A 20540-nucleotide genomic window follows, 5' to 3' on the forward strand; every position below is an offset into this window, starting at 1 on the left:
GGACACGATTCATGTGAGTCGTTTACATTGATTCTCTTTGTACAATAACATGAACAAGAATGCATCGCGTTTGCTTGTGAGAGCTGTAATTGCCGTTTGTGTATTGTGCTGTAATGTTGAGTCTAACTAGAGTACAACCGTCGTTGGAACGATGGGGTTATTATTGATGGAAGGGGCTTGGAAAAGACAACAACATGGTTCGTACGGAGGTACCGAGGTCCGTCTCTAAAAAGTACTTTTCCATTGCATCATTATTACCAACAGTTTTACTAGTACAATACATCGCAGTGAATAAAGCCTACAGATTGCTTCCGTGTCTTTCCCCTTTCGGAAAGTCCGGCTCGAGATGCGCACTGCAGATGCGGAGTGCGGCAACCTGCAGCTCTAGCGGCACAGAAAAGTGGCGGAGGCTACCCTTCCGGTTTCGCCCATCGAGCCCTTGCCGCTGTGGCCCTGCTTCTTTTGGAACAGGTACAGCGCAGCAGCAGGTGGCGCGGGGTGGTGCCGGTGTCGCCACTGAAAAAAGAGCCACTCTCTTGTACGACTCAAGATATAACTTGAACGTCTTCCCCAAATATCAGCTTTGTTCCTTCAGCCCTTTTTCTTCGTTTTTGTACCATTCGTCTCCAGGCTTGAGCTATTCTTTCTTCTCATCAAGTAACCATGGAGGCTATCAAGCAAACATTTCAGCGTTGCAAGGCGCAGAAGCGAGTAGGTTGAAATGGCGGGGTAGAACGAGAGAACCGATGGCTAACCGTTGCGGCCTCCCCCAACAGTCTGCTCTCGTCGGCTATGTCACAGCTGGATATCCCAGACCTCAGGACACTCCAGAGATCCTCCTTTCCATGCAAAAGGGTGGTTGCGGTATGTTGGCGTCTTCAATCGCTGATCCCACCAGCTAGCTAACACCCCTCCAGACGTTATCGAAGTCGGATCCCCCTTTACCGATCCCATTGCCGACGGCCCTACGATTCAAAAAGCCAATGCTGTATGCAATTCAATTCCTGTGTGGCATTTCCTATCCGGAAACCACCTCACTGACTCAATCGCAGATTGCGCTGAGCAATGATGTTACGATTTCATCGACTCTCGACATTGTTCGTGATGCCCGTAGCAAGGGCTTAACCGTTCCCGTCATCATCATGGGCTACTACAACCCTCTCCTCAACTACGGCGAGGAGCGTCTCCTCACCGACTGCAAGTCCGCCGGCGTCAACGGCTTTATCGTCGTCGATCTGCCTCCCGAGGAGGCCATTTCCTTCCGCAAGTTCTGCACCAAGGGCGGCCTCTCCTACGTGCCCCTCATCGCCCCCGCCACCTCCGATGCTCGTATGAAGATTCTCTGCCAGCTTGCCGACTCCTTCATCTACGTCGTCTCGCGGCAGGGTGTCACTGGTGCCACGGGTACCCTCAGCGCCAACATCCCCGAGCTCCTCAGCCGCGTCAAGAACTACAGCGGCAACAAGCCCGCTGCTGTCGGTTTCGGCGTCAGCACCCCTGAGCACTTCAACAGCGTCGCCTCCGTCGCCGACGGCGTTGTCGTCGGTAGCCAAATCATCACGACAATCGCCGAAGCGCCTTCCGGCCAGATCTGCGACACCGTGCAAAACTACTGCTCCAGCCTCTGCGGGCGCTCGGCCGAACAAGTTGCTGCCGACGCCAGCAACGTCGCCGCTCACGATATCCAAAACAGCGAGGCTACTCTTGCCGAAGCAACCATCACGCCTGAGAAGGACAAGGAGTTGGTTGCGCAGCTAGCTGCCATGCATGCCAAGATCCCCGACCGTTTCGGCGAATTTGGTGGTCAGTTTGTCCCCGAGAGCTTGATGGACTGCCTGTCCCAGCTCGAGGACGGTTTCAACAAAATCAAGGACGATCCTGCATTCTGGGACGAGATCCGCTCCTACTACGACTACATGGGTCGTCAGTCCAAGCTCTACCTTGCCAGCCGCCTGACCGAGCATGCCGGCGGTGCCAATATCTGGCTAAAGCGTGAAGACCTGAACCATACTGGAAGCCACAAGATCAACAATGCCATTGGACAGCTTCTCCTCGCTAAACGTCTGGGCAAGACCAAGATCATCGCCGAGACTGGTGCTGGCCAGCACGGCGTTGCCACAGCCACGATTTGCGCCAAGTTTGGTATGGAGTGCACAGTCTACATGGGTGCTGTAAGTCATCTTCTCTGAGTTCACTACGCTGCTGCTCGAAACATAGTCACTAACACACATTTTAGGAGGATGTTCGCCGTCAGGCGCTCAACGTTTTCCGTATGAGGCTTCTAGGAGCCAAGGTTGTCCCGGTTACTGCTGGCAGCCAGACTCTCCGTGATGCCGTCAATGAGGCTCTTCGCGCCTGGGTTGTCGAGCTAGACACTACTCACTATATCATCGGCTCTGCCATTGGCCCTCACCCCTTCCCTACCATTGTGCGCACCCTGCAGTCCGTCATTGGCGAGGAGACAAAGCAGCAGATGATGGAGAAACGCGGAAAGCTCCCCGACGCCGTCGTTGCCTGTGTCGGTGGCGGCTCCAACGCCGCGGGCATGTTCTACCCCTTCTCCAAGGACCCGAGCGTCAGAATTCTCGGTGTTGAGGCTGGTGGCGAGGGCATCGGCACGGGCAGACACGGTGCCCCTCTCAGCGCTGGCTCCAAGGGTGTCCTGCACGGTGTCCGCACCTACGTCGTGCAAGACGAGCATGGCCAGATCTCCGAGACGCACTCCATTTCCGCTGGTCTCGATTACCCCGGTGTCGGCCCCGAGCTGAGCTCCTGGAAGGACAGCGGCCGTGCCGAGTTCGTCGCCGCTGACGATGCGCAGGCCCTGATTGGCTTCCGTCTGTGCAGTCAGCTGGAGGGCATCATCCCAGCCCTCGAGTCCGCGCACGGTATCTACGGCGGCATCGAGCTGGCCAAGACGATGAAGAAGGGCGAGGATATCGTCATCTGCCTGAGCGGTCGCGGTGACAAGGATGTCCAGAGCGTTGCCGAGGAGCTGCCCAAGCTTGGTCCCAAGATTGGCTGGGACCTCCGCTTTGAGTAGAAGCATTGATTTTAGAACGCATGTTCATTTGTACAGATTTCGTCGGCGTATAAAGGATAGGGTCATATTTTGCTGGTAGACGAAACCATCTGCCGTATGGATATATAAGGGCGTTAAAAAGGGTTGATAGAGGACAATTCACAAAGATTCGGCATGCAAGCATGAACTTAATCGTACATTATGTGGTGCTATAAAATACATACAGGAAAGCTACAGCTGCCTCTCCTTTTCAACATGGATATCCATCTCATCCACCCCTTCTTGCCCTCTTCACACTTGCGGCTGCTTCTGCTGCGCCTGCGTCTCCTGCTGTGCAGCCGCCTCAGCCGCGTCCGCCTCGTCCAGCTGCTGCAGCAGCCTCGCCTCCTCCTCGTCCGTCAGCTCCTCCACGCCCTCCACCTCGCCCAGCTCCTCCGGGCCGAGCACGAACGCGCCACCACCGCTATGGAACGCCGCCCGCAGCTCCTCGAGCGTCTCCTGGCTGCGCGCGCTCAGGTTTCCCGGCGTCGCATAATCCAGCGCGAAGCGGATCAGGTCGTCCCTGTCCTCCACCTCCCTCGGCTCCATGCCCAGGGCCACGCGCTCCTCGTTGAACCGGCGCTGCACCGCTTGGCTCTGCATCAGCAGCCAGCGCATGTTCCACCCGCCGGGGCCGAGCTCGCGCAGGCGCGCCGGCTTGTTCTTAAGCAGGTAGCCCTCCAGGCCGCCCTCGCGGCGGATGGTCTTGAGGACGCGCAGGGTCAGGCGCGTCTTGATGCGGGCGCCGAGGGCGGGCAGGTAAAAGGCCTTGACGTGCACGTTGGGGCGCCAGGTGCGCCGCGTCTTATTGCCGCGGCCGGCGACGATGTTGCCGTAGCGGATGCGCGCGGAGCCGTACAGGCCCCGGTTCGACTGCTTGTAGACGCGCCGCTCGCCGTAGGGGTATGGCGGGATGAGCTCGGCGGGCAGCCGGTGCGCCTTGACCGTCTTGGCCTGCGCGGCCGGCGTCGTCGAGAAGGGGTGGGCGGTGGCGGCGGCTTTTGTGAGGAACGGGCTCGTCGTCGTTGGCAGCAGAGCGGCGCGCGGGCATTGAGCCGCCCGCAAGAGGATTGACCTCGTGGCGGCGAATCTAAAGGCCATGGTTGACGAGAACGGGGGGCCGGAACAGTTGCGGAGGGTTCGTCTTCCCAATGTCCAATTTCAGGTTGTCAATGTTGTCTTGTCGATATGAGTCGTTGTTATCTCATTGTATCAAATCGATTGGTCGGATATTGCACAATTGGAGCTGACACGGCCGTTTTGCGCCTCTCCTTGTCGATGCGAATGTCTCGTGTGAGGTGGCCGTCACTCGAGAATAATTTTGGCTCCTCGGAGCCGCTAATGATCCGGGTGCTCGTTTTAGGCGCACTTCACCCCGGCACATGGCTGGTGGGGGGCTGTTAGTAACTTCTCCACTGAACAATTGGAGGGCGACTTGGCACAGGCGAGCCAGAACTTATTATTGACATTCATTGTCATGATATCACAAGTTCCAACACCGCTTCTACGTCCGACCATTGCCGGGGCTCACTCCCAAGACTCTTTCCTTACTTGTTTTTCTGTTTAGCGTCATTGCGTTTCTTCTTTCTCTGGCATTGCATTACACATACCGCTCCGATACCCATTTGTCGCTTCTTGCATCTACAACCTCCGTCATGTTTCCACCCGTCGATGACCATGTTCTCGAGAACAATCCCGACTTCGCAAGACTATACAGAACCCTCACAACCTCCATTTTAAACCCCGATGGCACATCAAGACGTAGCAAAGAATCAAAAGAAAACGAGGCCATTCGAAAGGTAAATTGAATCTCAGGCATCCACAAGCCAAACCATCACCACACTCCCCTCCCACTAACCAGCGCCGTCACAAACAGCACACCGACCAACACCGCCTGCAAGCTGCCAAGCAGCACCTCCTCGAGCGAGCCATCGCCACGGCCTCTCCCGCCGACCAATCCCGGCGCGTACCCGGCTCGCGCGCCCCGAGCGGCTCCCACGACCCTACCCACGCCGACCACGCCGAGTCCCTCGTCGACCTGCTCCTCGCCCTTCCACCGCTCCTCGACACCACAAGCCCCATCCCACCCGACTCCGCCGCGCTGCTCCTGCGCAGCAAACCCCTATCTGACCTCGCCACCCTCGCACCCTCTCTCGCCGCGCTCGTGTCCTCCCACCTGCACGCCGCCGCGCTGGACCTGACCCTGCTCACGCACCACCCCGCCTCCCCTTCCACCGCGCCGCGGCACATCCCCGCGCTCGAGCACGACTACGCCTCCCTCCGAGACCGTCTCGCCTCCTCTCGCGCCACGCTCCTCTCCGCGCGCCTTCGCGCCGCCGCGGCGCTCACGCGGCTCCTGCACGTGCACGCCGAGACGCTCGCGCAGCTCTCGCCCGAGGCGGCGGCGGCCCTGCGCGCGTACGGGGCGCACCTGCGCGATGCCAAGGTGCGCGGTGCGGAGAGGGTGCGGAACCTGCAGCGCGAGCTTAGGGAGTACGGCGTCGACGCGGATGACGGGGGCGGCAGCGCGAAGGAGCGGATGATGAGGGAGATGGCAAAGGCGCACGAAGAGATTGGCAGGCAGGTGGACGAGGTGACGCTGGACTTGGAACGCTTACATACCGGGCAGTAGAATAAATACAGGGAGATGCACAATCAACGATTCAAGAGCTGCTTTCCATATACCAGAACAAGTTGAAGATTGTTTGCTCGATCTAAATATCTAGTGTATAAGTACATTTGCTACCATAAGCGTAAACCCCCAGGACAGGCCGGTCGGTGATAAAGAAGAACATGAAAAAAGATTCACGCGAATCCTTCCCTTTTTTATGCTTTTTCTTCTCTTCCAGTTATGACAGACCACAGCCCACTTATTAAAAATCAACGCGACCCGCCAGCATTTCTTTTACATCCCTCCTTCTAACCCTTGACCTTGAAGATGGCCTCGGCGAGGCGGCCGACGTTGTCGCTGGTGATGCCGGCGACCGAGATGCGGCCGTCCTTGGTGGCGTAGACGGAGAACTCCTGGGCGAGCTTGGTCATCTCGTCGGCGCTGAGGCCGGTGTAGGCGAACATGCCGATCTGGGAGGTGATGTGGGACCAGTCGTGCTTGGAGCCGAGGCGCTCGAGGTTCTCCTTGAGCAGGGCGCGCATGGTGATGATGCGGTCGGCCATGCCCTTGAGCTCGTCGAGCCACTGCGCACGCAGCCGGGGGTCGGCGAGGATGGTCGAGGCGATGCGGGCGCCGTGGATGGGCGGGTTCGAGTAGATGGGGCGGATGATGATCTTGAGCTGCGAGTCGACGCGCTTCTTCTCGGCGGCATCCTCGCAGACAATGGAGAAGGCACCAACACGCTCACCATAGAGACCCTAGAAACGGTGGGGTTAGCATGCACGCCTGTTTGCCATCTGCCAGGCCATTGACTGGGGCTTCTTACCATGTTCTTGGCGAAAGACTGGCAGAGGGCAATGTTGTGGCCCTGCTCGACAAAGTGGCGGACGGCAAAGGCGTCCTGGTCGATGTTGCCACTGGCGAAGCCCTGGTAGGCCATGTCGAAGAAGGCAAAGTGGCCCTGCTCCTTGGTGATCTGGGCCAGCTGCTTCCACTGCTCCTGCGTGGGATCGACACCGGTGGGGTTGTGCGCGCAGGCGTGGAAGAGGAAGACGCTGCCGCGCGGCGCGGCCTTGATGTCGGCGACCATGCCCTCGAAGTCGAGACCAATGGTGTCCTTGTTGTAGTAGCGGTACTGCTCGACCTTGAGGCCAGCGTCCGTGAAGACAGCCTTATGGTTGGCCCAGGACGGCGTGGGGATGTAGATCTTCTTCTCGCCCGGGTAGAAGCGGGCGAGGAAGTCGGCGCCGATGCGCAGCGCGCCGGTGCCTGAGATGGACTGCGTGATAGCGAGGCGGTCGAGGGCTGACGAGTTCTCGCCGTAGGCGAGCTTGGCGGCAAGGGGAGGCAACTCGGGGACACCGGTGATGCCAGCGTACTCCTTGTTCAGCTTCTCGTCGATAACCTTTTGCTCGGCCTCGCGAACGGAAGGCAGGACATAGGGCTTGCCCTTGTCATCACGGTAAGCACCAACACCTAAGAGGAGGGTCGGCATGTTAGCTTGCGCATGTTCATCGTCGGTTGTGTGGTGGTGGTGTGTTTTCGGGGTTGGGCAAACGAACCGAGGTTGATCTTCTTGTCGAAGCTGTCGGCCTTGAAAGCTTCAGTGATGCCTAGAAAGGACTTTTGTTAGAAATTGCGATTGATGCAAGCGCTTTTCTGGGGGTCACATACCGAGAATGGCCTGAATGCGAAAGCAAAGAGCAGATCGTTAGCACATGACAAACAGACACACCAGGGTTTTCAGCCGAGCTAGAATTTGTCGCCGAGCGGCGCGAGCAGGAACCAGACTCACATCCTAGCATTGACAGAAAAACATTAGTTTCAACGGAAGTCGCAATTGGCCAGACTTGATCAATTCACTCACAGGAGGACCCTGAGGGACATTGGCCCAGGTGGAAGCGGCGGCGCGACCAGCAGCAGCGGCAAGGGTCGTGCGCTGGGTAGCCTGGCGGCTGGCGATGCGAAGAGTAGACAGCATGGTGTATGATTGGGGTAGTGTGCAAGCGCGAGAAAGATGATGTAGGAGAAAAGAGAGAGTACAGGGAGAGAAAGAGGAAAAGGGAGCAAAGATCTGATTACGCTCCAAAGAGATGGGGGTTGAGGGGGGGACGGGAGTGGACAAAGCTTCTTGTCGGGCGTTTTGGGGAAAAACAGCGGCTTGGATGGAGTCAGAGTTCAGTCAGTCAAGTCAGATGCCAGCGAAGCCCAGGGAAGGAAAAAAAAGGCTCCAGCCCAGCCAGCCAGAAATATCGGGGGTGGGTCGGACTGCTCGGGATGAGTTTACTGAACCTGATTGATGGCGTGAGCTGTTTTACCGCCTGTGCAAGGGCCCTGGCAAGTCCATATTTAATCTTCTACTCCGAAACGGAGTACCTACAATAACTATCTGGCGGTGATTCCATTACTCCAATTGACCTGGCTCCTTACCATCAAGGTCTTGCCAGAATTCCCTGCATGCCTTCTCCGAGGAAGTTTCTCCATTTGTCCAAGCTTGACGCTCCAAGTTAAACAGCTCCAGCTGGCTGACGACAGGCACCGCTTTTCTTACTGACACCTAAGGGTAGATATTACGGCACGAGCAGAGACGCCGGCTTATTATGCGAGACCCCTTGTCTTAATCTAGTCTTTAGTAAATGTTTATCCTTGAGCTAATTGTGCTTTTCTGCTGCACTAAAATTATACATGTCCGCGACGAGGAAACAAAACAACCCAAGCTGCTCCAACGGCGAGACGGTGAAACCGCCAGCATCCCCCCCCCGCCTTGCAGTGGGTCATCGGAGCGCTGCCGGCGATGCTCGGAGGCCGCGGCATCTCTCTTGTCGTGTTGCGTCTGCCCACAATCAACAAGGCCACATTCTACAAGAGTCACGACACCGCACGGCCGCCACCAACAACAACCATGCAAGAGTAGCTGCAAAACACGACCTGGCAATAAACAGACGGCCAAAATCGAGCGTTATCAAATTCGTCATATTTGCATGCTATGCTACGTTAAAAAGTCAACCCTGCTTACAATCCCGCTCACCTCCCCCCAGCCCATCTGGCTCAAACAAACTGTCCCTTGCCGCGATCCACCTCGTCGTACGCATTCATCACGTCCTGCTCGACATTCTCGCCAAACACGTCCACCTCGGTCGACGCGAACTTGCGCGCGCTCACGCCCTTCTCAAACAGCACGTCCAGCTCCGCAAACGTGCGGCCTCGCGGCTCCGGCAGCCGAAAGTAGACGTAGACGATGCACAGAAAGCAGATGCCGCCCCAGAAGAAGCCCGCGTAGTTTTTCCAGTTCCACGCCGTCGGGTTGAGCATGTACGGCGTGATGACGTTGTTGATGATGGCGACGATGTTGCTGCAGCCCCCTCTAGTTAGATCTTGGCTTACGGTCAATGATGGGGGGTGTTTACTTACTACAAGTTTCGGCCGAGAACGACCGTCTTGATCTGGAGGCGACGCGATGACAGCTCGCCCACCAGCGAGTAGCACACGGTGCCAACGGTGAGCTGGTAGAAGAGCGCCCACACAACCATGACGGCGCCCGTCGCCAGCGCCCCCTCCCTGCGCTGCGCTTCCGGCACCAGCCCCAGGAAGCCCAGGATGAACAACATGCTGCACAGGCCGCAAAGCCCGTACAGGTACAGCGAGCGGCGGCCGACGCCCATCGACATCAGGCCCCAGGCGCCGAACACGCCCACCATGTTGATGGCGTACTGGCCGAGCGCGAACGAGTACGAGTCGTGATCCGTCAGGCCCGCCTGCTTCAAAAAGTACGTCGAGTAGTTGGAGAAGGAGTTGCCGCTCAGGTTCTGGATCGCCCAGACCATGCAAACGATCTCGGTGCGGCGCAGGTCCACGCCCTTGAAGCAATCCCAGTAGGACGCGCCCGCCGTCATCTTCTCCTCCATCGCCGTCGTGTGCACCATCATCGCGATCGTCTCGTCCGGGTCGAACTCACTCTCCTCACTCTTGCTCGTCAGCCGCAGCAGCGAGTGCTTCGCCTCGTCCATCTTGCCACGGCGGACGAGCCACCACGGCGACTCGGGCGCGAAGTAGATGCCGATGGCCAGGGGCAGCGGCCACATCCACTGCAGCGCGTACGGGATCCGGTAGGCCCACTCGTCCTCGCGCTTGAGCATGGAGAAGATGACGCCGATGCCGATCTCCTGGCCCAGGCCCCAGCAAAAGTTGACGTAGGTCGTGAGGTAGCCGCGCAGCGCAACGGGGCACACCTCGGAGGCGTAGGTGATGGTCAGCGTCTGGAAGATGCCCCAGGGGATACCGCACAGGATCTCGGCGACCAGGAGCATCTGCACGTTTTGCGCGGTGAAGAAGATGGTGGTGAAGGCGGCGACGAGGGCGAGGCAGCCGATGACGGTCCAGCGGTAGCCGAAGCGCTCGGAGACGAAACCGTTGATGAAGAGGCCGATAATTTCTCCGACTTGGGCGCCCTAGAATGTGCGGGTTAGACTTGCATACAATCAAGCATGGACCAACAGGCTCTTGGAACTTGGTACTTACGTTGCTCAGGCCGGCTTGCCAGCGCGCCGGAACCTCGTACGTGCCCTTGTCGGTGAGCTCACCATACTTTCTGTTGAACTGGGGGAAAGCATCTAGAGAACGCTGGTTAGCCATAATACTCGCCAGCTTTTCACACGCACAACGCTGCTACTCACAAAAGTTGTTGACCAGAGTAATGTCGTAGCCCTCCATGACGATGCAGGTCGAGATGAGGACGCTCCATGCGACTGCCTTGGGGTAGAGGCGCAGACCCTGCATGAGGGTCATCTTGCGCTCCTTCTCGGCCGCCGCGCGCGCGCCGTCAATGACGCGGCTGTTTACATTGTCCGCCTCCTTGTTCATGGTCACCGGATGAGCAGTCTCAGCCGCAACGTCTTCCACGGGGTGCACGTCGACGTCCTTTTCAGAGCCCATGGCAGGAAAGAAGGGCGTCCGTCACCAGAGGTTGAGGTGCAGCCTGTGCGGGGGATGGGTATGGTATTGTTTGCAGGAAAGAGAGCAGGGTGAGAGACTGCTCTCAGAGAGAGATCAAGCTGAGGAAAGAGGGAGAAAGGGGAAAGTCTAGTTGGCGTCGATGAAGGGCCGCGAGAAGCCAACGGAGGAGGTTCCACAGCGGGCTTCTTATACCGGTGGTCTCTTGGCAAGGATGTATGGTGGAAGACAAGGCAGAGGGTCGAGGCGGAAAGTAGAAGGTCTCCCCGGAAGTTATTATGGTGGCTTTGGCTATGGGGGAGAGGAGGAAGATGGGATCGCCAACGAGAAATTTAAGCCGTTCTCGACCCTAGGTGTATGCTTTGAAAGCGGCGAGGGCTTATTAGCGGCTTGAACAGTGTGGGGGAGCCATGCATGCCACTATCTGTGTGCCACAAGGCTTAAAAGCAACTAGAGTATGCGAGCAGACAAGTGGCCAGTCTGCGGAAGGATATCTCCTGTTTACTGAGAATAAAGAAAAGGATTTTTCACGCATCGGAATATTTTGTAATTTTTCGAATGTCTGAATGGAAACTGTCGACCTCAAGAATCAGTACCAGCATTGGCATTCCCCAAGTCATGAACAACCCCCAAACGTGGCGGCGCCGCCACCATGCACAAGCCCGCCGCCTCGTCAAGGTTCAGCATATGTCACGTTCGGTTTTCAATTGCCGTCGGCCGCTTTCCTATAATGTGACTCTACAACTTCCAAAGAAAACAAAGCAGAAGTAAGGTACGTAGGTTCGGTTCCGGCTAGTTTAGCCCGGCCCTTGCTTGGATGCTACGATCCGGAAGGTTTCACAATCAATTGGCTGAAAACCAGTCCGATGCCGTAATGTAGAGCCTGCCTGGAGAACTACCTGCACACCTGATCCCGGTTCCCTCTCTGAAATTATTAGTGGTGCGAGAAAAACAAGTAAGAAAAATTTTTCACTGTCCCAGTCTGTTAGTGCTCGGAGGAGCAGTAGGCCCGGGCACTACGGTGTGAAGCATCAGCCTGTCGTTGTCGTTGTCGTCTTCGTGGTCGTCGTCGTCGTTTACCCCAGGATCTTCACCCGCAAAAAAAAATAAACAGACGAAGCGGAACAATGCAAATTCGATTTTAGCTTCCGTCCGGGGTAATCTTTTCGAATTAGAAACAAGCCCATGCACCCCAGGGTTACTTTCCTGCCGCCGTGACAAGGCAACGTCTTTTCTTCGCGAACCCAGATGTGGAGAACTTGAAAAATTCCCTATTCTGGTACCTTGCCGCCGGCGCTAGCTGCTCCCCTACTCCCCGAGACGGTGCTCCTCCGCCGACGCCTTCCTTTTCCAGCTCCACCAGGAAAGCCTCGCCGAGATCTTGGTGGCTCAGACAATAAAACGTCCCGATCCACTCCCCAACTTCTTTCTAGAAGTGGCAGTTTTGCGGCTACGCTCCCGTTATTGTGGCTTACTTCTCCATTCGTCTGTTGGCTTTTAATTTCCATGTTTGGGAATGGGAACCCTTTCATTGGCGACTCAAATCACGGTTCAATAGCCGAGAGGCCATGATGTGCCCCGGGCCCCGGATTCTCACTCGCATGTTACGTCAACTCGGTGTTTGACATCAAGGCTTGGCCTGTTACAATGAAGCATTCGTTGCCATGTGCTCATCACGGCGCAGGAGCCGTACCATCTACCATTCTGATATACACAGTCGCTGTCTTGCCATCCCCAAAGCGCTCCCTTCTACTTCTTCCAAAAGTCTCTCCACCACTCCTTCAGCCCAAACGCCTTTTCATCTCCTTCCACATGAATTTTCACATCCCCCTTGCCCGCCACCGCGCTGCCAACGCCAGTCCCGACCTGTCCCCCTCCCAGCCGTGAGGAGCCCGCCGCCCTCGTCGTCCCCCGGTTCCTAATCTCGTCCGCCAGCAGCGGCGCCACGGTCGCGTAGCACGTCGCCAGCTCCCTCTCCAGCGAAAAGTACGGCTTCCTCGCCAGCTCCGGCGCCATCAGGTTGTACCCGCGCGTCAGCTCGTTGAGCCGCTTCACCGCGAGCGTCATGTACTTGGCCTCCGCCGCCTCCCACGCCGAGTCCCGAAACGGCCGCACGCCCCCGGCATCCACCTCCTCCTCCTCCTCCACCACCGGATCAAGCTGCTGCGGCCCGCCGCCCATGACCGGGTCGTCGGTCGCCGCCGCCGACACCGCGATCTGGTCCGACGTCCGGCGTCGCTGCGGGTTGTGCGCGCGCTCCGCCGCCGAGTAGCGCCCCGCCCGGCGCACCTGCTCCGACAGCGTCCCGCCCTCGGACGAGATCAGCCTCGCCGCATGCCTCTTCCAGTCGCTGCGCAGGCGCGCGCGGAACGCATCGGTCTCGCGCACCAGCTGCTGCTGCTTCTCGATCCACGGCGGCACGAGGTCCTGGCGCTGGATCAGCCGGTTCATGAGGTACTCGGTCGTCTCCACGTACGGGTTGTTGGCTCCCCCGTCGCGTTCGACGCCCTTGCCCCGCGGGATGTTCTTGAACTGCCCTCGTGCGATGGCATTCTCGATGCGCTCGTTGGCCATGGACGCGATGGCGGAGATTGAAGCTGGTGCTATCCGACCCTCGGGCTCGAAGCGCTCCCGAAACTGCCTCCTCATCTCCTCCTTTTCCTTGGCGCTGAGTCCCGGGCTCTCCTTCATTCCCATACCCGAGTACGCCGACGCCCTGTCCCGTGCGGAGGCGGCCCTTTGCCCAGGGCTCAGTCCCGGCCCACGCTTCAGCCGTGTATCGATCGGCTTGCCTCGTAATTCTGGCTTCAGCGGCTTCTTTGCATCATCCAGCATCCGTAGCACTGCATCCTCTGTCCGCTCTTCCCCCGCCCATGCCTGATGTGTGCAAAAAGAGCCGCTGCGTAATTCTTCACCCTTGGATGTGACACCAGCTTCTGCCAGCGCCCCGGCAAAGTCACTTTCAAACTTTGCGCCCTGTATTTCACTCATAAGCTTCTTCTTGAGCTCCTCGGAAAACCCTGCATCCTGCACAGCCTGCCGCCCGGCTCTGCCACCAGTAAAAAGCGCCTCCTCCGTCGCCTCCTGCAGACGACGCGCCAACGGACCTAGTTCCTCCGATTCGTTGGGTTTCTCCTCATTCGCCTTTTCTGGGCTGTTTCCAGACTTGCGAGTGCCCGCCGAGCTGTCGAGAGATGCGCCGTCCCCACGCTGGGATGAATATGAGACGGCGCATGGGACCTTAGTTGGCGGATGACACTTGCGACATGCTCGCAGCATATTGCGTCCCGCGGTTAAGCTCATCTTCCCCACACGTATTCTTCTCTCTGGCGATTGAACCTGCAAAGAGGTGCATTATGTACCGAGCAGATCGTTGGATGGCGTTGAAGGAGCGAGCCCTTGCCATGCTTAGCTTTCGCCACTTGCACCAAAACCACCCTTAGTCAGCCAACCAAAGAACTCAACGAGAGGCACGAAACAATGACACTGCATCAAGAACAAAGAATTCACAGATGGCTAAAATTGAGCACTGGGAAGTTACTTCAATAGAATATATCTGATACGAATGCTTCGCATATTTACAGAGCCACGGGGCTAACTAACCAAACTCCAGGCTTACCCAAGGTATCGTGTGTATACAGCCAGAAACTAAATCGCACCAAACGCCATTCCGCGGAAAGCAACTACGAACTTCTCTTGCCATAAGGCTCAAATGGAAAGCTCGCAGAAATGATAGCCGTCACAATGAAAATTCCAGCACAGACATACAGGGGTGCCGAGGTTGACGTATCAGCCACAGTACCGATGACCGCGGAAATAATACCCATGATACGGTTTAGGGCAACGGCAATACCATTGCCGGTGCCTCTGTGCGCGCTGGGGAGGACCTCAGGGGTGTAAGCATACAGCGTGCCGTAGTAGATGTTAAGGACGCAAGCAATAATGCAAGAGAAGGCAACGTCCTGGTCCGAGGTCTTGACGGCCGTGTAGGCAAAGAAGAAAGCCATGGTAAGAAGGGATCCAACGACCATGGTATATTTGCGACCAAAGAAGCGCGTGTTGCACATGAGACCGGCAATTATGGGACCGGGAATGCCGCAAACGTTGGTAAGCGCATAGTTGCGCCACGTCTCAAAGACAGATCGCTGGAATTCACCGCTTCGGTTCTTGAGGTAGGTTCTGGAGTCAGGTTAGTGGTGGTCACATGTGCACAGCGCTGAAAAAAAAAGCTTACGGTAGGAATACATAGAACAGGGGATAGGCAAGGCCGATCAGCATCCAAGAAAACCAGATTAGGGCTGTCGAAAGACCAATTTTCTTGGTACAGAAGAGGCCACGGAAGTGGACCATCGTTTCGCCAACTGAGAATCTGCTCTTGCTGTGAGAGGATCGAATAGAGCCGCAAGCCTCGAGGCGTTGTAGAGTGAGCGAGCAGGGGCGGTTGTACATTTTAGCCAGTGCCTGGATATTTTCGACGAGGAGCGCGTCTTCGCCGGAGCCGAGAAGATACTTGGGCGTCTCCTTCAGACGAATGACAAAGATACGAAGGACGGACATGACGAAGACGAGCGCGCCGCCGGTGAACATGGCATATCGCCAGCCCCAGTTGTCCGCCTTGCTACAGGGACCTTCGTCGGGACAGTTCCACTTGGAAGGAACGAGGAAGCCCCAGGCGATGAAGCCGCAGATGGCCTGACCGAAACCCCACCAGGCGGCCATGAAGGTGACGAGCCACTGCTTGTTGCCAGGTAGGTATTCGAGGAAGACGGTTGTGTCCATGACGAGGTTGCCACCGCCACCGAAACCGAGGAGTGCGATGAAGAAGGCCAGGCTGGCCCAGCTGGGCATGGCGCCAGCGACAATGCAGGCGACGGAGCAGATGAAGAGGGAGATGTTGAAGGCGTACTTGCGGCCAATGACATCGGCGCTGAATCCCCAGAATATAGCACCCGTAAACATGCCGGAATAGACAGCAATTGTGAGGGCGTTCTTGTAGCCATGGGAACCGAACTCCTTGTAGGCGGGGCCGGCGATGACGGACTGGAAGAGGAGAATCATGGAATCGACACAGTAGCCAAAGCCATTGAGGAAGAATAGTTTGAGGTGGTAATTGGTCCATCCAATTTCGTCAATTGCCTATCACAGAGGTCAGCTTTTTGTCCTCCAAAACTAGCAATTCCGAGTCTCGCTGGGTGTAAGTTTACCGCCGCTTCAGAGTGCAAGCTAGCGCCTGAGCCCGCAACATCATCTCGACGAGAGGCGAAAGAGACTTACATTGTTGACAAGGTGCATCTTCATATTCAGCGCCGGGTCCGTATCCTGCATACCGAGGATATCCTCGCCGCTGTGGATGGAACCAAGCTCGTCGGACGAGACCTGGCCATCTTCGGGACTGGCGAGCTTCTTGTCCAGATGTGCAGGGTCGGCATCCTTGTATGAGGGAAGCTGCGCCATCTTGGATGTCGGGGAATGCGGTGCAGCTTGACTTTTTGTATATTCGACGGCACGCAAGTTGAATCACAGTTGGTATTCTCTGGCTCTGGATTTCGCGCGGCTTAGAGTTCTGGATCCACGTGGGGGTGTTGAACGGGTGCTAGGAAACGGCGTAGGCGCCAGCACAGCTCTGTTGCGCGTATAAGAGAATTGCAGTCGTGAGCACGTAACGGTACAACTTTGAGCGTCGCAAGAAATGCGCGATTCGTAGGGAAGTGTGGCGATTGTTGGAAAGGCTCTGCGTATGGGAAATTCGGCCGAGGAGCAAAGGTAGGTAGGGTACTCCGGATTTAGGTCGAGGCGGGTAGTGCAAACGTCTGCATCGGGGATGGGGTTGGGTTGGGTTGGCGGTCAGGAGGCAACAAAAAGTCAATGGAAATCCGACAGAATAGAATGGTCCAGGAGAGCAGACAGATAGGACACGAGGCAAGGTCGACGACAAGAGCAGAAAGTGCGGCTTGCGGCGGGGAGGTGGGCGTATTTCAAGGATTTGGGGTTTGGGGTCAGTCAGTCAGATGGGATTGGCAGCCAAGCCAGCAGCCAGCAAGTTGCAAGCCACAGCCAGCAGCCAAGACGATCACCGCTTTCCGTCTAGAGCTGGCTGGCAAGTTAGTGGACAGCTGCGGCGGGCCGGCCTTGGGGGACACGCTAAAACATGGAGCTGGAAACGAAGATGTGCAGTAAGTAAACCAGCAGCTAATAAGGCTAATAAATAGGTAACTTGGAAGTTAGTGCTCCATACTTGCTCGCCTAACAGTGAAGCTTGCGTCGTTGCCCGCCGGCTGGGTTTGGCTGTTTGGCTGCAAGGCTAACCTCCAAACTTGGTAAGAAAAATTGGCGTCTTTTTGGTTGGACAGTCAGCGGGAGGCGCTGACAACCCTCTGCTTCTTTGACGTTGAGTCCGCCCGTGGTGGCGGCGGTGGGCGGTCATCATGGCCACAAGCTTCCCGCCTAGGTACAAGCTCGCCCACCACCCAGCCTGTCAGCGACGAACATGCCCCCCCAAATTCCCCAATTCAACCCAGACGGTTAATTGCTCCGAGTGGCTTCGTTATTTCCTGTTCATCCTTCACAACCTAACCTCTTTGTGGCCGGCTCAACACTTGCAATAATTAGTAGCAACCACTGCCCCCCCGCTAAACGGAACCCCCGTGCGGCCAGGCCGCCGCGGTGATAGGCCGCTGGTCAACAACGGCAGCAGCCCGTCAATATCCATTCGCGGGCGGGCCGTGGGCTCCTTATTCATTAACAAGGTATGTACCAGCTGACGCTATTGCAAGAAGAACCGCCTGTTAATAGAACACGCCAAATGGACGTTGTCCCACTGGACAGACTCGTTTCTTCCGCCCTGGGCCAATCACGCCCAGCACATGGGCTGCATGCCCAAGTGTGCATGTGCTCTCTTGCCCGGACTTATTATTGGAAGCATTCGGCCCAGATGAGGTTACATGCATCTACCTGCACATCATTTGTTGCTGCCGTACAGCTTATTACTCGCTGTCCTGCTCCCCCACACTGTTCAGACCATCAAGGCAATCGTGTATTTTGATTCGCAAAAGGCCATGTATCTTCATCCCAAACTAATCCAAGCGAATGTTGCCCACGTAGTTATTTATATTCAGCGTTGCACTACGCCCTTGTTAGTATCGGGCTTCACCATAATGAGGCCGTCAACCATCCTCGCGCCGAGGAGAGTGCACTAAAAAGTAGCCACGCCCACGGCGTCTCCGAGGTCTGCCCGGTTCATTACAAGGTCGCCATGAAGGTTCCTGTGGAATAGTTCACAGCCAATGGAGGACTGCCCACCACATTTGACTGCCCGCCCGAGCCAGAGGGCCGACGTCAGTGGCGGGCTGGCCCATGTCGTGGCGTATTCTGCATTGATGTGTTCCAAACATCAGCTCGCTTTGCCCCGCGAGATGGTCTGAGATTTACACCACCCCTGCAACGCGAGGCTTGGCTCCCACCGACTTGCTCAGGTGTGATGCGCTACCCTAGACCGCGAATTGCTTTCTTGCTACCTAGGACGAGCTCGAAATCAGGTCAAGAAAACGTAGAGCAGCACAGAAATTTTCGTGGTGAATAATCATGTTTTAATAAATTGTCTTTTGAGTCCCAAATAGCACCTTCAGAACATGCTTGTGTGACAGAATGTTAGCGTCCGGTTGCGCCCGCTGTACCACCTTGCCTCATGTTCTAACCTGCTCGTTCTACTTGGCATGAAGTCCTTATCCGTTGCCCTGCGTTGGCTATTCTCCGAGACAAGAAGCCACATACAATTCAGGTAGAGCGGTGCTTACCAACTCCCCTGTAACTGATGGACGTCCCTGGATGGCCAACCTCATGTCGCACGGCCCAGTCAAAACCACCATCATCTCTATATTTTCCTGCCGAACAATATCAACACCAAATGTCTTTTGCTTCACACCCCTAGCTCATCTATACGTGTACCAACTCCCCAACCATCTAAACTTTTGCGCCATCTTCTCAATCTTCTCCAGCGCGCTGCCCACCCGCCCGTCCGGGTCGTCCAGCCTGTGGCCCTCAAACTCCACGAAGATGATGTACTGGAACGGCCCCAGCAGGCTCGGCCGGCTGTTGATGCTCGTCAGGTCCAGCTGGAACTCACGGAAGCAGCCGAGGATGTCCGCGAGCGCGCCCGGGCACTTATGCGGCACCGTGAACGTGACGAGCGACTTGGTGCCCGTCCGCCGCGCGGGGTCCTGCCGTAGAGGGTAGTCCCGTGGTAGCGTTGGCCGCGTGCCAATGACCAGGAAGCGCGTCGTGTTGTCGTCGCGGTCCTCGATGGACGCCGCCAGCGTGTCCAGCGCGTACAGGTCGCCGGCGAGCTTGCTCGAGATGGCCGCCGAGGCGCCGCTCGCGTCGGCGGCCACGAGCTCGGCCGCTTTGCTGGTCGAACTGACGTCGAACTTCTCTGCGTTCTTGAGATAGGTCGAGATGAAGTGATTGCACTGCCCGAAAGCCTGCGGGTGCGAGTACAGCTTCTTGATGTGGTCGAGGTTCTCCAATGGCTTGCTCCTGGGCTTGGCGGGCGTCGGGTCTGCTACCGTCGGTGTGGACGCGCCACTTGACCCTTGGTCGGAGGGCTTTGCGGCTTCGGGGTTCTTGTGGCCGAGCAGTTGGTGATGAACGTCGACGTAAATCTCACCGTTGACATATATATCTTTGTAGCGTCCATCTCGATCTGCTAGGTCGTCCAGCGTAAAGACGACAGAGCCATTGGTTGAGTTTTCAATCGGCACCACACCCAGAAGCGCGTGCTTATCTTGTGTCTCGTCGCAGACATCTAGCCATGGTCCCCATGTGAGTGACAGTGCTTGCAATGCATGCACAAGAAGGCATGGTACTAGTCCGTACTTACCGTCGATGGTGGTGACAGGTTTCAGATACCATACATCTTCCGAAAAGGCTTGCAGGGCAGCCTAGTTCAGCCGTTAGTACGAACAAGCCTCCAGTTTGATGGTGCGTTATGTAAATCATACCTGCTGAGAATAAGATGCAATGGGCCCTAGATACGCCGCTATGGGCTTGCTATCGGAGGGCGTCATCCGTGGCAGTTTATTACCAGCGCCAGGGTTGTCCCGATACCTGTGTGTGTGGTGGTACTTCTCAGTTTCCTGCTGCCCCTCCCCTCTTCCGAGACTCGGCCATGCACTATTTATTGATTACCGCCCAGCGCAACACAACGAAGCAATGCTTCAGACCTGGGGAGCTGTAGCAAAGACCGTTTAACCTGCGAGAGAAAAGCTTCGTGCCTATCGCAATGAATTACAAGTGCCGCAAAAAGAAGATGCAAGATGCAAGGCTGACAATAATAGCCCACGGGATGAGTCAGTAACCTTGACTAAGTAGAACTGCAAAAAGAATAGGTCACGGTGGGGATCGAACCCACAATCTTCTGGTTCGTAGCCAGACGCCTTGCCATTTGGCCACGCCGCCTTGCCATTTGGCCACGCGACCGCGACCGTTGGTTGACATGATAAAATTGCCTCTTATTAGAGATTAATAGCCGTTCGCGGATGTGATCCATAAAAAGACAACGATTCTCCAAAAGAGTCAAAAAGAAAGGTCACGGTGGGGATCGAACCCACAATCTTCTGGTTCGTAGCCAGACGCCTCGCCTTGCCATTTGGCCACGCGACCGGATCGAACCCACAATCTTCTGGTTCGTAGCCAGACGCCTTGCCATTTGGCCACGCGACCCGCTGGTTGTTATGCTAATTTGCCGCTAATTTGACAATATAGATCTCACAGACCTTGGTGCAACACCTTGGTGGGGTTTCAACAGCTGGGAGGACAGCCAGCGAGCGTCATACCGTCGGAGCTTGTAGCTCCGGATTGCGCATACATCAACCGCTGAAGCTGTCGCTTCCACCACAATCGCCGTCTGAGCTCTCACCGCAT

At 56.6% G+C, this 20540-nt stretch overlaps 7 protein-coding genes across 7 annotated transcripts; 2 read left to right on the forward strand and 5 right to left on the reverse strand.

Moving 5' to 3' along the window:
- Positions 1-663: 663 nt before the first annotated feature.
- On the forward strand, positions 664-3043 carry ISF_06660 (tryptophan synthase; the record flags this gene model as incomplete). The annotated part of the gene is made up of 5 exons (XM_018850264.1): positions 664-711; positions 777-864; positions 918-988; positions 1053-2171; positions 2237-3043. The coding sequence occupies 5 exons, from the start codon at positions 664-666 to the stop codon at positions 3041-3043; spliced, it is 2133 nt and encodes a 710-aa protein (XP_018702752.1).
- Positions 3044-3313: 270 nt separating this feature from the next.
- Positions 3314-4162, reverse strand: ISF_06661 (50S ribosomal protein L24; the record flags this gene model as incomplete). The annotated part of the gene is made up of 1 exon (XM_018850265.1): positions 3314-4162. The coding sequence occupies one exon, from the start codon at positions 4160-4162 to the stop codon at positions 3314-3316; it is 849 nt and encodes a 282-aa protein (XP_018702753.1).
- Positions 4163-4716: 554 nt separating this feature from the next.
- On the forward strand, positions 4717-5693 carry ISF_06662 (hypothetical protein; the record flags this gene model as incomplete). Its single annotated transcript, XM_018850266.1, has 2 exons — positions 4717-4860; positions 4923-5693. The coding sequence occupies 2 exons, from the start codon at positions 4717-4719 to the stop codon at positions 5691-5693; spliced, it is 915 nt and encodes a 304-aa protein (XP_018702754.1).
- A 287-nt stretch (positions 5694-5980) lies between these two features.
- ISF_06663 (Aspartate/other aminotransferase) lies at positions 5981-7653 on the reverse strand (the record flags this gene model as incomplete). The annotated part of the gene is made up of 6 exons (XM_018850267.1): positions 5981-6430; positions 6499-7148; positions 7235-7285; positions 7347-7356; positions 7408-7470; positions 7540-7653. 6 exons carry the CDS (start codon positions 7651-7653, stop codon positions 5981-5983), a joined length of 1338 nt encoding a protein of 445 aa, XP_018702755.1.
- Positions 7654-8720: 1067 nt separating this feature from the next.
- Positions 8721-10604, reverse strand: ISF_06664 (Sugar/inositol transporter; the record flags this gene model as incomplete). Its single annotated transcript, XM_018850268.1, has 4 exons — positions 8721-9024; positions 9084-10120; positions 10191-10282; positions 10346-10604. 4 exons carry the CDS (start codon positions 10602-10604, stop codon positions 8721-8723), a joined length of 1692 nt encoding a protein of 563 aa, XP_018702756.1.
- A 1767-nt stretch (positions 10605-12371) lies between these two features.
- ISF_06665 (Major facilitator superfamily domain, general substrate transporter) lies at positions 12372-16076 on the reverse strand (the record flags this gene model as incomplete). The annotated part of the gene is made up of 4 exons (XM_018850269.1): positions 12372-13806; positions 14391-14801; positions 14857-15758; positions 15897-16076. The coding sequence occupies 4 exons, from the start codon at positions 16074-16076 to the stop codon at positions 12372-12374; spliced, it is 2928 nt and encodes a 975-aa protein (XP_018702757.1).
- Positions 16077-18550: 2474 nt separating this feature from the next.
- On the reverse strand, positions 18551-19684 carry ISF_06666 (chorismate mutase/prephenate dehydratase; the record flags this gene model as incomplete). The annotated part of the gene is made up of 2 exons (XM_018850270.1): positions 18551-19558; positions 19619-19684. The coding sequence occupies 2 exons, from the start codon at positions 19682-19684 to the stop codon at positions 18551-18553; spliced, it is 1074 nt and encodes a 357-aa protein (XP_018702758.1).
- Positions 19685-20540: the final 856 nt, after the last annotated feature.

The sequence above is a fragment of the Cordyceps fumosorosea genome, assembly GCF_001636725.1.
Source record: "Cordyceps fumosorosea ARSEF 2679 chromosome Unknown scaffold_17, whole genome shotgun sequence".
Taxonomy (NCBI): Eukaryota; Fungi; Ascomycota; class Sordariomycetes; order Hypocreales; family Cordycipitaceae; genus Cordyceps; species Cordyceps fumosorosea.